The following is a 16619-nucleotide window of genomic DNA, read 5'->3' on the forward strand; positions in this document are numbered from 1 at the left end:
AGAAGACATGCGGTCCCGCTTTTTTTAGACGGTTAGGATTTTTAGTGCAGCCCTGGCCGGACAGCGTATTTCCCTCCTCATCAAGGAATTTAAAAGTAGCAACGGGGTTTTTTCCTCTCGCCTCACCCCAACTCGGGTTGTGAACCGCAATCCTAAAGAGACAACTGAAAATGGAAGTCCCATTGAAAGAAAGGGGCTTGTTTCCATGTAGAGAGGAATGAATGCAGTGATTTTGCGAGGGGGGTGTGTGTATATATTCTGCATTCTGCGGAATGGAAAGGGCTTTGGGGGATCAATTGAAGAAGACTACTTTTGTTGGCAACCCGAACATTTTGTAGGAGGGGTTTTTGGCTGGACACCCAGACCAGCTTTAGCCTGCACCTCTCATTAAACATGCTGGTGATATCCAGTTCTGTTTTTCTCTTTCTTGCCTGAGTAGGAAAAGTGGTACCAGGACAACTACAGGAGAATAAAGGTTCCCCACCCCTGTGCTAGAGGAACTAGTCACCCTGTATTTAAGATAAAACAATAAATTGGAGAAATTATCTCTTTCTTGATGGATTACTTGTCTTAAATGAACCCTAGCCTGAGATCAATTTGATATAGGGCAAGTTAATTTTTTATAGATAAACAGGAGTATGTTTCAGATGATATGGTACCTGGCTTCAGACTGTGTAACCCGAAAATAGACTGTAAAAGCAACTTTCTACCAAACTCTGCTCTCCCAGCCAGCAAAATGGGGATCATGGGCAGTTACTGGAATTTACAAACTTAAAAAGAGAAGTTTCACATAAAATAAGAGTGCAATTTTAATTCAGCTTACCTAGGAGTTCTTGCCATGCTGATGAAGCTGTGAAGAAAGGACACTGCATTACAAAAACAACCAGTGACAGGATCTGAGGGAAAATCTCAAAAAAGGAGTGTATGAGACAAGCACATACTTATTTCAGAGGTATGAGTGTGTTTCTTTTTGCAGTTGCAGGTCCAGCAGCACAAGCTTATAGCCTTATACTGACATTAAGGGCTAAAATCAGCATAGGAAGTACAGCTTCCTAACAAACAGAAACAAACATGATAGGAACTGAAGTGATCAACTAAAGTAGACATATTTAATGTGGAAGGGTATTTGAGTTAAAAAAGTTAAAGTGAATATATTTATAAATAGTAAGAAAATATTTAGTACAAAAATATTGAACAACTTTAACGATATTTTACAATGAGCTGCTGCATTCAGAACAGGGTAAGACATCAATTCTGAAAAAAATCTCATTACCCAATAAAATTATTAAGGAATTCAGATAATGCTGCTTTGGTTAGAATCCCTCCCCAACATACAATTCTAACCTGACTTCTATGTAAAATCTGGCTGGAACTTTTTTTAGTGAACTCCCATCTCCCTCAGGACTCAATTTCAGCAATTCACTTCTACTCTCCCCACCAGAAATTCAGTTCTCTTTTTTTGTTTGATTCTCATCCCTAGCTCAGAGTTCTGTTCTATGACACAATCTCCACAATACATATCTCCAGCTACTTATTTTGCAGCCCACCAGCTATTCTCGTTATTTCACAGCTTGTTTTAACATGATTGACTCCAAACAATGAACAGACAAATTGCCAGCATGGGTCCTAGAGTCCAGGCCTAGTTGAGTGAGGTGAAGCCCCCTGCATATTAATGATTATATGCAGTTCAATATGGGTTGAAGTTCATGTTGATGAAAGAGTCTTTCCAGATTGTTCTGATGCAGGCACTTCTGCAGAGCTTCTGACTCCTGCCATTTCCTTCATGCTATCTTGAGGTCTTCTGGACTGTTTTGGGTGTTGAGTTTATTGGTTGTTTTCCAGAAAAGAAACCATCCCAGCCTACTGCCAAGCTGTGGTTCAGGGTTTCATCCAACTTGCGAGTCTCCAGTTCCAGGACAGCAGCCTCGGGCTCCTTAGCCACAGCAGCTAAAGAATCAGAAAGCTCTTGGTGTAGGCAGGAAAGCTCCTGGCTTGTTTTGGCACAGCAGTCAACGTAATCCTGCTTCTGCTTCCGCTCCAATGACAGCTGCTTATGTAGAACAGAAACCTAAAAACGAAAAAGATAGTATCAGGAACTACTAGATGGTTTGATTCTGAGTATCTTGCTTTCAACAGTTCTGCATCTCAGCAAGGAACACCTTCAGTCCCATTTTTTATCATCCAGGTTTATTATTATTAATCATTTCTAACATTTTTCAGTGTTTGCATAATAAGCTATGTAAGTAAACATTTTATACAAGAACAAGAGCAAAGTGACATGATCGGTAATAAACAGCTATGTTAAAGGAGGGACTAAGATTTCAACAGATTAAGGTGGGGAGGAAGCATACATCCTCTCTCCCTTAAAAGATTTGTCCAGATGCCACTGATGGTAAAGTGCTTCAATGAATCTCCATTAGCTCCAATTATTATTACCTTTAAAGGACGGCTTGTAGGGGCAGATGCTACAGGTTAGCCATCTCTACTATAGGGGCTCATCTACAGTGGAGATGCAAAACGGAAGAAGAGGTAGAGAAAGAGGCACACCGTTCTGAAAGCCTCAGGGTGCTATAGAAATGAACTGCTCACCTGCTTTTGTAACTCTTCCAGTTGCTTATGGAGAACCTGAATTTCTTCCTAGAGAGAGAAAAGTGACAAGATTCAGCCACTTGCTTATTTTCAAGACGCCTACAACATGGGAGAAAAGTACTAAAGAGGAAATTTATTTTTTTCTTCCATTTATCCAAGGACAACTGAAGACAACAATAGCACTGAAAAAGAGTTTAGAGACCAGCATGCTAATATCCAGAAGAAAAGATATTACAGGATATTACAGAACAAAAATAATGGATGGGATGCAAGTATTCAGACCTTTGCTAGAGATGGAACCTTTTGGGTGCCAGAATCAGCCTGGGAGAGGCCAGAGCTCAGAGAAAGGTCTCCATGACTTCTTTTCAGTCTCCTACGTTCACGTTCTACCTGAAGACAAGAGAAAAAGCAGGCAAGGGCATTCACAAAAGAGATTATGACAATGATCATCAGGACAAACGGGGATAAGCAGAAGAAGGTTGTGAAAATGGACGACCTGAAGAACGGGAGCTGAGCAGGCTAGGTCGCACAGGACATTGGTATTCTAGAAAGCACCGAATCTCTGAACACAGAGTATGAGAGAAAAGAACAAAAAGATCACCGGCCCATTAAATCAGTACAAGTTTGCACTGGAAAAATTAGGAGCAGGCACCGTTACAGTATCTTAAGGGGTGGGCAATGAGTGCTAAGGTAGGTTTAAATTTCACCGGGAAATGGGGAGGAGGCACATGAACTAAGTCTGATTCTTCTTCTTTTTGTAATCTCACCTGCTCTAGTGCACCTCTAAGCTGCATATTATGCTGCTTTAGGCCATGTTTATCATTCTCCAGCCTGGCAACAGCTTGCTGCAGAAGCTGCAGGCGTTTGCATAAGAGTCTCCTTTCAGCTATCCATGTCAGCTCTCCCTCCTTTCTCACATCCTGCATGATGAAGAAAACAGGGTGGGGTAAAGAAGGGACCATAAAAGATACTGGAATTTATATATATGCAGAACAGACACTTTACTCCATGGATAGGGCACAGTCTTTTCCTTCTCTTGGAAAGAACTTCGTCTCAGCACTGTTGTTACTGGAAATTTTAGAATCAGGCAATTAGCCCCTTAAACTAGACATGTGCCATAAATTGGGAAACTCAACAACTGCCCCTTCTACATCAGAATTCAAGTGTTCTCTATTTTGGTATCCTTCCCACCTGTTCCTTTATCTTACCTTTCCAACCTCCTTTTGCCTTACTTCTGGCATGTCAATTTCTTTGAGTAGCAGACTTGCATCTCCTGCCAGAGCTTTAGTAACTAGTTTCTCTTCCTCCAGAGCTCTGAAAGCTGTATCTAACTGCTCCTGCGGAACAAACCATATTATTCACTTACCTAAGTACCCAAGTAGTTACACAGACTTTTAAAACATGTTATTACTGTGTCCCTAGAGTATTATGCACAAGTGAACTGTATCTAAATGTGGATGTGTCTGTCAGGGTTCAACCCACAGCTACTTGGGTTCTTTCTCTCTCCTACTTCATCTTATGAGTTACTCACATCCTGCTAATTACACCCCAGAGCAGGGGTAACTAAGGTGGTGCCCACCCATTGTTGCGGGACTACAACTCCCATCACCCCTGGCCACTAGCTGTAATAACTAGGCCTGATGGGAGTTGTAGTCCAGCAAATCTGGAGAGCAACACAGAGGTACCTCACTAAAATCCCATTTTTATAATGCTATCTAGCCAAGACAGTCTCCTACTACAAAGTACAAAATGAACTGAAGGACAGATACAACCATACCACGAAATATAATCTTACTTTATTTTTATAGAGTGTGTAAGAAGAGCCCTGTTGAATGAGGCCCAAGGTTCATCTACTCCAGCATTCTGCTGTCATAGCGGCCAAACAGATGTCTGTGGGAAGTTCACAAACAGGACACAAGTGCAACCATACCCTCTCTACTTGTGATTTCATGCTATTCAGGGACGTGCTGCCTCCATTAGTGGGGCTAGAACATAGCCATCATTCCAGTAGTCATTCACAGCCTTATCCTCTGTGAATTTGTCTAATCCCCTTTGTTAAAACAGATCAACTTGCAGAGTTTTTAAATAGCACCACTAAAATCCTTACTTGAAGATGAAGCCTGTCCTTATCCCTTTCCGAAACCATGCTCTGTACAATAGCCATTTCTTCTCTCAGGGCTCTCAAGGCCTCTTCACTCTGGGCCAGAGACAAACCCAGCTTCTGTGCTCTCTCTCGCCATTCTATCTCTTCACTTTCTGTCTGTTTCAGAATAGCGGTCAGACGATCAAATTCCTGTCTCTTTACTCTTTTCTCGTCTTCCAAGTGTTGAATTTTTTCATTTTGCCGTTGCAACTGCTGCTCCTTTTCCTGAAGAGACTTGTTCTTGGCTGCCTCCTCCTCCTTCCACATAAGAATTTTTTGGATATAGCTCTGTAAATTGCAGTCTCCCTTCTCTTCTGATTTCAGAGGAGAAACAATTTCCTTCAGCTGTTCACTGCAGGTTAACAATTCCTTCTCTTTAACACCAACTCTCTCTTCCAGCCGCTTAATATTCTCTCTCTGCCACTCAGCTTCCTCATCTTTTTTCTTCAGTGCATGTTGAAGATGCTGTATGTTCTCAAGAAGTTCCTTCATCTCATCTTTCATTAGCCTTTGCACTCTCTCATCTTGAGTTCTCTTCTCTTTCTCCCCTTCTTCTAAAAAGTCTTCTTTTTCATCCTCTTTTAACTGCTTGTGTTGGTGCTGAAGCTTTTGGTGGCCTCTCTCACATTCTTCTTCTCTCTGTTTAATTACTTCCTCCAGATGACTTGCCCGATTCTGGCATACCTGTAATTCTGCAAGAGTGATGTCTACTTTAACCTGGTATGTGCTAATTTGCTCAGCCTGCTTGTGAAGCTCATCTTCCTTTTCTGACATTAATTGCTTCATTTTATCTAGCTCCTGCTTTAGGCTTGCTATACTTTTCTGTTCCAATTCTTTCTGCCTCAAGAGTTCCTTTATGTGCCCTTGTAAAGATTCTATCTCCTTGTCTCTGTCTTGAAGAGAAGATCTGTTCAACTCCAGTTTCTCCAATAGAGATTTAGTGTGTGCTGCTGCTTTTTGCGCTTGTTGCTTAAGCTGGCAATTCTCCTCCTTGAAGGACTCCAGTTGCCTCTCACCATTTCTCTGAGCATGCTCTGCTAATTCAAGATTTGTCTGCATTTCTCTCACAAGCCTTTCTTTCTCCTCCTTGTGTTCTTCTTGCTGCTCTTTCAGGGACTCAATTTCTTGCATTCTCTCCTTTAGCAACACCCTGAGTTGCTCCAACAAATCAATAGCTGTTTCTTGCAGCTCTTCTTGCTTCAGCTGCTGCATTTGCTCTTTCTGAAACTCTGCACTACCATCTCTCTCCTTTAATACTGCTGCACTGTGCTGGACATCTCCAAGCAGAACTCCTAACTGCCTTTTCAGTTCTTCTTCATGTTTCATTTGAAACACCAACTCCGTGTTCTTTTCCTTCAAGGATGCCTCTGTCTTACCCAAAAGTTCACGAAGAGCCTTTAGTTCTGTTTCCATTTCTCCTTCCAGCTCTTTTATCTGCTGCTTTTGTGACTCAAGCTCTTGATCTTTCTGGGTCAACATGAATGTCATCTGTTTTACTTTCTCTTGCAGTTCATGGAGATGGTTCTCACGCTGAGCCTCGCACTGCTGGAATCTTGTTATCTGTCCCCTCTGGGATTCTACCTCCCTTTCTTTGTTCCTGAGAATGGCCTTCATGTGTTCTAGGCTGGTGTGAAGAGACTTTTCCCGCTTCCCCCCCTGTTCTTCCCGTTCTTGAAGTAGCTGCTTTTGAGATGCGAGTTCCCAATCTTTTTCACTCAACCTTATTTTCAAGTCACCCAACTCTTTCAGCAGAGCACCAATTTGTGCTGACTCATTCTCTTCAGCAATGTGGATTTTTTCCTCCATGATTTTCATTTCTTTGACTTTTTGCTCCAGATTCAAATTCAGGCTTTCCATTATAGTGCTTTGGTTTTGTAACAGGTCTTCTAGTATTTGGATCTTGCCCTGTTGAGATTTCACATTCTGGAGTGTCTCTTCTAGATCTATATTCAGTCTCTCTAGAGCAGCCTCCTGTGTTTTATTCTGCTTTCCCAAGTCTTTAATCTGTTTGTTTTGAGATTCAATTTCTTGCTCTCTCTTTTCTAGATCTTTAGTGAGATGTTCCACAGCAGATTTTTGCATTTCTCTGTGCCTCTCCAGTTCTCTGTTTTGTTGTAGCAGGGATTTTATTTCTTCATCTCTTTTTCCTAGAGTAACAGTTAGGTAATCCAGATTTTCTTGCAAACCTTTTCGCACTTCTGCATCTTGCTGCAAAGTCATAAATCTCTTTTGTTGAGTCTCTGCTTCCTCCTGTTTAATTTTGAGAGTGGACAGAGTTGCCTGAAGCTCTTGTTCTAGGGACTGATTCATCTTCTCCATGGCATTTGCTCGAATTTCACAGGCTGTGACAGATTCCCGAAGAAGATCCAGTTCCCATGTCAGCTTTTCCTTGGCCATTTGTAACAAGTCTCGTTCATTCTGAAACAGAAATATAATTACTCAAAATGCAGAAGCAAACTGCAACTCTTTGCTCTCTTTATGCAGAGTGCTAAGCTGGCTATGATGTTAGCTGAACCACCCTACTTTTATTGTTAACTATATATTAACAGGAAATAGGATGGTTTTCAACATAAGCTTTACATAAAAACTGAACTGATTACCTCTCTTTTTAACCAAATGTCTGCTGAAGTGGCATCACTTCACATAATAGACAAGTTCAGAATAACTTTCTGAAATGTTCACAAGAGGGCATGCAATATTTCTTCCAGATGGAGAGAATCTTTAAGCCATAACAGAATAACACAAGGAGCAAACAACTAATAAAAAATCAGGCTCTGAATAATAGAAGACTACAGCACTATGACACTTCACTGAATTTCATTATTTTTATTACTATTTCTTCTGGGTTTTCTTCATTTGTGTTAGTGATAGTTGCTTATCAAAAACTGTTCAGTCCCTGCAGTTAAATGCAAAAGAATTAGTTGGAAGCATTAAACAGGCTGTGGGAGATAAGTATAGCATTATCAAAAAGTAGAGGATGCTGTAGGTTCAGTGGGCATGGTTCTGCAAAAGCTGTAAGAGAAGGAAAGTAAATCCCTAATAGATGCTGTCTCACATCAAGAACAGTAACACTCCCCATCAGATATTCATGAGCCTCTCCAATTTCATAACTGGACCTTTGCAGACCACCTGCTAGCCTTACCATTACATCCTTTCTTTGCTTCTCTGTACTCTCAAGAGTCTTCTCCAAAGCAGTCACCTTCCCATGCAAAGTCACATTCTCTTCTTTGAAAGCAATGACCTCTGCCTTCAAGGCAGACTCTAGGGAGCCTCGTCTGCCTTCTTTCACATTTTTTTCTGAAATGGAGAATGTAAGAAGAGGAGCAATTTTTTTGTTTTTGGCACCAGTGAAAGATCTACCTCTTCCTCCAGACTTTTGGTGAAGATTGAGGTCAATATTTTGAGACTTACATGTTCTTGTATGACAATGAATAGATTAAAGTGAGCATACTTGAATACTTTTAATGCTGCTTAATGTTTTATTGGTTCAATTTTATTGTGTACATCTGCATTTTACTATGTAATGCACCCTGAAAGCACCTGGCAATGAAGTGTGGGATAGAAATGGCATAACTAGACAAAAAAACATAACAAGCTGCAGCTATTTTGAACAGTGACCCCGCCCCCTGCAAGGGAAACTATTTTGGAACCGTTTCTCTAAAAAAAAACCACTGTAGATGTCTGATCTGGAAAACTTAATGTCCCACAGCTGCTAGATACCTTCCTTTATTCCTTCTTATATTTCACCCAAAACTTTCTGCATAAAAAGGGCATCTTTTTGTCTCCAACCCCTGCTATGCATGAAACAGCACGTTTTATTGACATCTAATGTTTTTCATATTGTGGATTTCCCCCAGCTTCCACTTTTTGAGCAGACATCTCTACTTCTGGGAGATTTATGACACTTCTGAGGCACCATAGTGAAAATGAGGAGTCTATACCTTCTTGGCTTTGATCTAGCCACTTTTGAAGCTCTTCGGCTTTGGCACTGACGCGGTCTCTTTCTGCTTCCTTTTCACTGAGGTCTTGCTTCAGCTTTTCTGAATTCTTTCTCATCTCATCCTGCAAGAAAAGAAAGGGGTACAATGTATGCTATGCATGTCCAATGAAGAGAACAGTAAAATAAGGAGAAAGACCAGGAACCCCCAAAGACAATGAACAAAATCCCCTTTTCAGGGCCAAACTATATGTCACACAGAGTTCTGTATAAAGTATACTGTAAACCTTTTCTTCGCCAACTAGTTTTTATCTCAAAAATTGCCCCATTTGAACCACTTTTCCTTTTGCAGGAAAAGGTAGAGGTTCCAAAATCTTTTTCTCCTGTGAGAAGAAATTTTGAGATGAAAACTGCCTACTAAGAAAAACACTATTCTACCTCCCCGCCCACCAAATTTCTACTCTAGATACGGGGTCCACCAACTACTTTTCTTAAAAAATTAAACATAAAAAGCATCAGGGGAGAGTTACATAAAACTGTGTATCATATAGTTTGGTCTCCAGTAGCATCTTAGGGCCAAGTCAACAGTAAAAAGTTGTATAGAACTTGGATTTTTTTCCATCTGAAACCCTGGAGAGCTCATGATAGTCAATGTAGACAATACTGAAATGGATAGACCTATGGTCTGACTCCACATATGACAGCTTCCTCTGTTCCTAAAATTATCATCTCTCCACAGCAAATGACGCTATGGCAAATCCCAACAAACTGAGGCCTAGGCAGTTGCCTTAGTTGCTTTAGAAAACAGAGTCATCAGTTTTTGTTGGACACAGTTTTGTCAATTTGATAGGAAAATGCATTGTGAGTTCCTGCATATCCAGCCGTTAACTAGTTGTACTAAAAAAAGCAAAGTTTATCGAAAGGACAGATGTTAGCTGAATCATGGAGCAACAAGTTTTGCTAAGCTCAGAATTTTTTAGTAGAAGCAGCAGCGGAAAATTCAGATGGACAGAACCAACTATAATATTTTTAAGGCAAATATTTATCTCCATTCCTAGTGAGTCAAATAGAACCATTAGTATGACAGAGAACAGATATGGCATATATTATTATATTAAGCAAGCTGGAGATTCATTTGTAAACACAACAAGCGAAAAAGTAAATTCAATACAATGGTACATCCTGATAATTACAGTGGTGCCCCGCAAGACGAATGCCTCGCAAGACGGAAAACACGCTAGACAAAAGGGTTTTCCGTTTTTCAATGCGCTTCGCAGGACGAATTTCCCTATGGGCTTGCTTCACAAGACGAAAATGTCTTGCGAGTCTTAAGATTTTTTTCCGCTTTCCCCCCCCTTTTTCTAAGCCGCTAAGCCTTTAATAGCCTTTTAGCAGCTAAGCCGCTAAGCCTTTAATAGCCGCTAAACCGCTAATAGCGCTAATCCGCTAAGTCGCTAATAGGGTTGCTTTGCAAGACGAAAAAACCGCTAGAGGAAGACACTCGCGGAACGGATTAATTTCGTCTTGCGAGGCACCACTGTATTACTATAGTGCTTAATGCAGCCTTGGGTAACCTAGTGTTGTCCATATGTTTTGGATGACAACCATCAGCTGGTTGAGACTGATGGGAGTTGTAACCAAAACATCTGGAGAGCACCAGATTGACCAAGGCTGACTTAATGTATACTAGGCACCACATGGAGGATTAATAATAAGGCTGAAACAACATGCTTTTTATTTTTATTTTAATCCATGGGAAATGTATTTATGCTTCAAAAGTTTACTATATCATTTAAGCTTGGATGCCAATAAAGGACAGTGATATGATTATTATTTTTCAAGAAAGTGAAACAATTACCCGCTCTAGGCGAGTCTGCCAGAGTTCTTGCCGCAGGTCCTGAATAGCTTCTGCCACTCTCTCCACTGTAAGCTCAGCAGAAAGGTCCTTCAGCTGAGATAAAGACAGTCCCGTCCCATTATCCTGTTCTGAAGAAATAAACCTCCTCTGTAACAGCATCTAGCTGAAGGGTTGTTAGACAAGATATAGAAACTTCTAGGATTATTTTTCATTGAAGGCAGAACTAGGTGCTGCAAGAGATATGGAGCTGCTGCTACTGTCCACTTTTTCTTGTAATGCAAGAACTCTTCAGTGCAAGATAAGGGTGGGGAGATGGAAGAGATGCATGACATAGTACCAATAATGTATGACACTGCTTATTCCAAGAAAAATATAGCAAAAAGACACAGAGGATTACTATTTACTGCATATTTGTAGTGTCCCCGAGCACACTTCTGGGGTGGGGAGATCTACGACCGTGTGCTTGAATTGTATGCATTCCAGTCCATCTGCCCCCTACCCTGCCACCCTTGTTAAAGCAGTTTCTCCCTGGAAGAATCTAAGTATTACTGTTAAGTCCAGTATAAATGCGAAAACTCTGAAGATGCGGCTGTTTCAGAGCAAAGCTATTCCATTTTTGAATGTAGTTTCTGACACATCATATGGCATTTATTGAGGTGAGCTCTATAGCCACTTCTGCCTGGTTCCAGTTTGGCTCATCTGAACCATTTTATTTCCAGAATAGCCACATCTGTTGCTTTTACTTTGAAAGGAAGGAGAAAGAGATGGCAATTCTGCTGTGCATAAGCTGGGCTTGTTGACAAGGTGCAAGTCCCATCCAGTTATTATTATAAAAAAAACAAAACCCAACTCTGCAGGTGCAGCAAGAGAGATGTACTATGAAATGTATGGGCAATTGTACAACTGTATGTCAAACATTTCCTGCGGCTGGACAATTACAAAAACCAGACCCTGCTTCATACTTTCTGTGCATGCTCAGTGATGTGCAATAGTGGGCAAGGATCACCAAGAACGAGATAGGCACTTTCAGATATGCACCACCTACTGATGCGGATGGAATACCATAGGTGTAAAAACAAAAACAAAAACTTTGGAAAGGTGGGGATGGTGCCACGCTACCCTGTATTCTGACAAAAGTGGAATGAGAAGGGAAAGAAATCAGCAGAGGTGTTCCATGTGGAAGTACCCACAAAGCAACAGCTTCACAGCTCTTGAAAAGTTTGACCTCACAGGGTAACTATCATACCCAGTGCATTATCTACACAGTCCACAAGATGTCAGGGCTGTCACACAAACAAGAATCCAAGGTATCAGTGTAATTTGTAGCTAGGCCCAAGACTTGTCACTATGACTTATTTTCAGCAATATTCCACAGAAAAATGATAGTGTTCCCATCCCATCTAACCTACACACCTTGGCCAGTCTCACCACCCCAATCTTCTGTGTCTGATTCAACTCTCAGGACACAGTTGACACTGCTCTGTCATTTGATGGTTCTTAACTGTTTGGCACAGTTGAGTTTTCCTTCTACACAAAACCTTGTACCATCCCTACAAGGAAGTGGCCTCAAGACTTTTGGTGCTATCAGTCACCTCTGCCTCCAACAGCAGCCTGTTCTTTCCTCTGGGCTATCCCAACTAATCTCAGGAAAGATCAATTCCATCCTGTATACCTGAGACAGCCAATGGCTTGACATGTGCCACATGCTGGCAGGGGCTGCTTAAATAAGCAATTTATACCACTGCTATTGAAAGGAGCAAGGTGTCACTCACTATCTTAGCTTTAAGCAAAGATGGCAACATTAGGGCACTTTGCCACTCCATTTGAAGTTGAATCAACGTGAAAAGGTGTGCCATTTCAAGACATCATATTAGAAAATAAGTAATAAGCACCAAAGCACACACAAAAAGGTACCTTCCCCTATTGCAGAGTTCTGGCTCTGTCACATGTTCAACAATTTACTTGCAAAGGACATAATACTAGTCGACTTATTAGACTCACCTCTTGCACTGAACAATGAGCTTCGAATAGCTTTGTCTCCTCTCCCTCCATGCTCCAGCTTTGCCTCGGGACTTTTGCACAGCATGTACTGCAGAACCGAGTGTAGCTTAGTCAAGTGAGACTGTGCCTCCCAACGGGCAGAACAAGCACGCTGACATTCCGATGCCAATGCCACTGCCCGACTCTCTGTGCTGCTCAGGCTCAGGCGGAGCTGAGATACTTCACCTTCCAGCATTTTCATGGAGTCCTTCAAAGACTGCTCACTAGCACGTGACTCTTCCAGGTTCCGGGCAAGCTGCTCCTTATGAGCTACCAAGGCAGCCTCCTTCTCTAGCACAATTTCCCTGAGGGATTGTATCTGGGGGAAAGCAACACAGCTTGCAATGATTTTGGAATGGTGGACTAGAATGCAAAGAAGTTAGCACCGGGTGAATAATCAACCAAACAAAGAAGAGAAGCTGGATATAATTTGCATAGAAAGGAGATAAGGATATAATTTGCTTGTGAAAAGGACCAGGCATCAGGTATTAATATGAGTTCTATACACACACACACACACACACGTATATTTGGAAGCCAGTGTGTTATGGAAAAGAAGCCATGTTTGGGAGGGGGGCTATATAACAGAAACACCATGTGAAGCAGATGGGGGCTGGCAGTAGGGCAGAAAAATAAAAAGCAGCATTGCACCCTGTATTGAGTTTTTTTCAGGTAATACCTGTCTAGTGAGCTCCTGCTCTTCTCGGCTATGCTCAGCAAGCAGCTGCTCTGCTTGCTGTAGTGCAGTATTCAATTTGGTGACTTCACCCTGGTGAGCACTATCACTGTCTTGCAGTCTCTTGAGTCTGAGTTCCTTCTCCTCCAAGGATGCAGCCAAACTGAAACCGGAAAAAAGCAGGACTTCTATTACAGAATGAAAAAAAAAAACAACCCGATGCAAGCAACTACAAGACTTGGCTTTTCACCTTGGTTCTCTTACACGACACACTTATGAAAGACTTGGCTATGGCAAACAAACAGTGTGCCAACATATGTGCACAAGACACTGCAATTATTAAAAAATAAATAAATGATAATCTCAAGTGCAGACTATATATCTTGTATGTATAATTTCTATGTAATGGGACAAAAAGGGGGATTTAAGTGAAAAGGAGGCATTCCAGTTACAATCTTCATAAATGGGGTGGAGAGCTGGGGCATAGTGTTGGGGGGGCTGGGGACAATGGCCCTGGGTGCATTTTTCTGGGGGGTGCTGCTCACACCGCCCTGTCAGCCCTGCACTCCTTTGTGAGGCTAGGATATGATTCACCAGGCAAACCATTCAGATCAGATCCCTGCATCGCAATGCAGCTCAGAGCTGGCAGGGCGGTGTGAGAAAGACACAACCGCCGTGCACTATTTGATCCCAGCCAAGGCTGGGATTTTAGGAGGACCCCTTTTTGCCAAAAGTTCCAGATCAGGCAATCTGAAGTGAGTAGACAATTAATGCCCAGTATTTCTCCAAGAGAAGCTTTGAAAAGTGCAGTTTCTGAAAATTTATGTATACATACCTGTGATGGGACGATGAGCTGCTTGTGTGTAAAATCCTAGTCCCTCAGAGTTTGGTCAAGTTTGCAAACCTCTGTCTGTAACGGAGCCCCTTAAACATGGCTCCGTCAGTCGCTGGCAGATTCCGACAGTGGTTGCTTTCGGAATCGCTTCCAACATAAAAGCTCCTTAACGGAAACACGTCTTCTGGACTCTCTGCGTGACAGTTTCCGGCGAGGAGTGGGTGTCCCTACAGGAGGTCCTGAAACCTCCCCACTGTTTTCGCTGGAAGTGTCTCTGAGCCATCCCTCCAGCTCCCTTTCCCTCAGCCCAGCTCCTCTCCCCCTACTGGTTCCCTCTTCAGCTGCTGAGTCTCTCCCAACCTGTGTGAGCCCTTTCACTTCCCTTCCTTCCGATGGCAGTTCCCTGACATCCACCTCCCCTCCAGGGCCCCCTTCATCCCCTCTCGCCCCCTCCTCTACGGGCGGTGAGGAGGCAAAACCCCGGAATGAACTTCCTTCATCTTCCGATGTCCCGAACACTTCTCTCCACCTGTTGCGGTTCCTGGTCTCGAAGTACTCCTCCTCCTCAGAGTCCATCTCCCCTTCCCCTTCCGATTCCGAGAATCCTTCCAACTCCTCCTCCTCATCGGTGGTCCCAAAGTATTCCCTCCGGAACCTCTCCACAGGCTGAGGTTTCCTTGGGAACCTTTGATGGAACGTTTCTATCAATACCTCGTCATTGATATCTTCTGCCATTACCCAAGTGTTTTCTGACTCCGGTTCTCCTTCCCACGCTACCAAATACTCCACCTGATCCCCCTTCCATCTGGCGTCGAGGATTTCTGCCACATGGCTGCTGCATTCCCTTTCTTCTATGACCGGTCCCCGAGTGGCCATCCCTTCTCGTCCCCCCTCATACGGTGACAGTAACGACCTGTGAAATACTGGGTGCAGTTTCATGTGGTTGGGTAACCGGAGCCTGAAAGCCACTGGGTTGACCTGTTGAATGACCTCAAAGGGACCCAATCTCCTGGGTCTTAATTTCTTACAACCTCCTTTGAACGGCAACCCTTGGGTTGACAGCCACACCCTATCTCCCACCCTTATGGTTTCACCTTCCCTTCGGTTCTTGTCTGCCTGCCTCTTGTATTCTTCCTTCGCCCTTTCTAAGTTGAGTTGGAGCTGACGATGGATTGCTTCCATTTCTTCTACAAAATGCTCGGCTGCCGGGACACCCCATCTCTCCCCTTCTCCCCCTGGGAAAGCCCTGGGATGACACCCATAATTAGCCAAGAAGGGGCTCATCCCTGTGGACACATTCTCGGCATTGTTGTAGGCAAATTCCGCCAGCGCCAACTTTTCTACCCAGTCATTCTCTCTGTCATTGACATAACACCTCAGGTATTGCTGGAGGACCCCGTTTGCTCTTTCCGCCTGCCCGTTGGTTTCAGGGTGCCGGGCAGTCGAAAAGTTGACCTCCACCTGCAGTAAGCTCATGAGCTTCCTCCAGAACCTGGAAGTAAATTGTTTTCCTCGGTCTGAGACCACCCTCAATGGCACCCCGTGCAACCTAAAAATGTGTTCTACAAATAACTTCGCTGTCTCTTCCGCCGTGACTGCATGCGAGCAGGCTACAAAGTGGCACATCTTTGTTAGTAGGTCTACCACCACCATGATGGCTGTTTTCCCCTTGGACTTCGGCAGATCAGTCATAAAATCTATCGACACTGCCTCCCAAGGTCGTTCTGGGGTTGGTAAGGGTTCTAATAGCCCCGCCGGTGCCCGCCTCTCCCCTTTGGCTCGCTGGCATTGCTCACACCCTCTTACATACTCCCGTACATCTTCCCTCACCTTAGGCCACCAAAATTCCCTGGTGACCAACCACATGGTTTTGTGTTGTCCAAAATGCCCCGCCGTGGGGCTGTCGTGCAACTGCTTGAGTACCCTCCCCCTTAAGTCTCCTTCAGGGATATACAGTGCCCCTTTGTAATACAAAGCTCCATTTCTTTCCTCGAAACCCCCTGGTTCCTCTCCCTCACCCCTAAGACCTCTGAGCTTATTCTGGGCGTATTCATCATTCTCTGTTTCCTCTACCAGTTCTCTTTGTCCCACCAATGCCGCCCCACACACCCAGCGGTCCTCTGGAATGACATGTCTCTCTTCGGGTGCTCCCTCCCCTTCCAAATATTCAGGTTTGCGTGAGAGAGCGTCCGCCCTAATGTTCTCTGGGCCTGGCACGTAACAAATCTCAAAGTTAAATTTGGAGAACTCCTGGGCCCATCTCACTTGCCGTTGGTTGAGCACTCGTGCCGTCCTCCAATACTCTAGGTTCTTGTGGTCAGTGCACACTTGCACCTTATGTTGTGCGCCAATTAGCAGGTGCCTCCATCTCCGGAACGCCTCATGAATGGCTAGTAGTTCTCGGTCATACACCGTGTAGTTCCTCTCGGATTTGTTCAGCTTTCGCGAAAAAAAGGCACACGGTCTCCACTCTGACTCCTCCTTCCCTGGCTGCAGAAGCACCGCCCCAATAGCTCTGTCTGATGCGTCAGTTTCCACTCT

General features: G+C 43.4%; 1 protein-coding gene across 7 annotated transcripts in view; it reads right to left on the bottom strand.

Annotated features, from left to right (window-relative positions):
• Positions 1–1095: 1095 nt before the first annotated feature.
• The window catches only part of CEP250 (centrosomal protein 250), a 129324-nt gene continuing 113800 nt past the window's right edge, over positions 1096–16619 (bottom strand). For 6 of the 7 annotated variants that reach the window (XM_081010403.1, XM_081010405.1, XM_081010399.1 and 3 more), the window contains 11 exons: positions 13247–13406; positions 12529–12886; positions 10528–10655; positions 8674–8794; positions 7875–8029; positions 4697–7150; positions 3798–3926; positions 3357–3509; positions 2872–2979; positions 2590–2637; positions 1096–2068 (listed from right to left, as the gene is read on the bottom strand). In XM_081010403.1, coding sequence (XP_080866529.1) covers positions 1787–2068; positions 2590–2637; positions 2872–2979; positions 3357–3509; positions 3798–3926; positions 4697–7150; positions 7875–8029; positions 8674–8794; positions 10528–10655; positions 12529–12886; positions 13247–13406 — 4096 coding nt within the window. In that variant the 3' untranslated portion in view covers positions 1096–1786. The remainder of the gene's footprint in view (positions 2069–2589; positions 2638–2871; positions 2980–3356; positions 3510–3797; positions 3927–4696; positions 7151–7874; positions 8030–8673; positions 8795–10527; positions 10656–12528; positions 12887–13246; positions 13407–16619) is intronic. The other variant, XM_081010400.1, reaches the window with a different exon arrangement.

The sequence above is a fragment of the Podarcis pityusensis genome, assembly GCF_964106645.2.
Source record: "Podarcis pityusensis genome assembly, chromosome: 6".
Classification (NCBI taxonomy): domain Eukaryota; kingdom Metazoa; phylum Chordata; class Lepidosauria; order Squamata; family Lacertidae; genus Podarcis; species Podarcis pityusensis.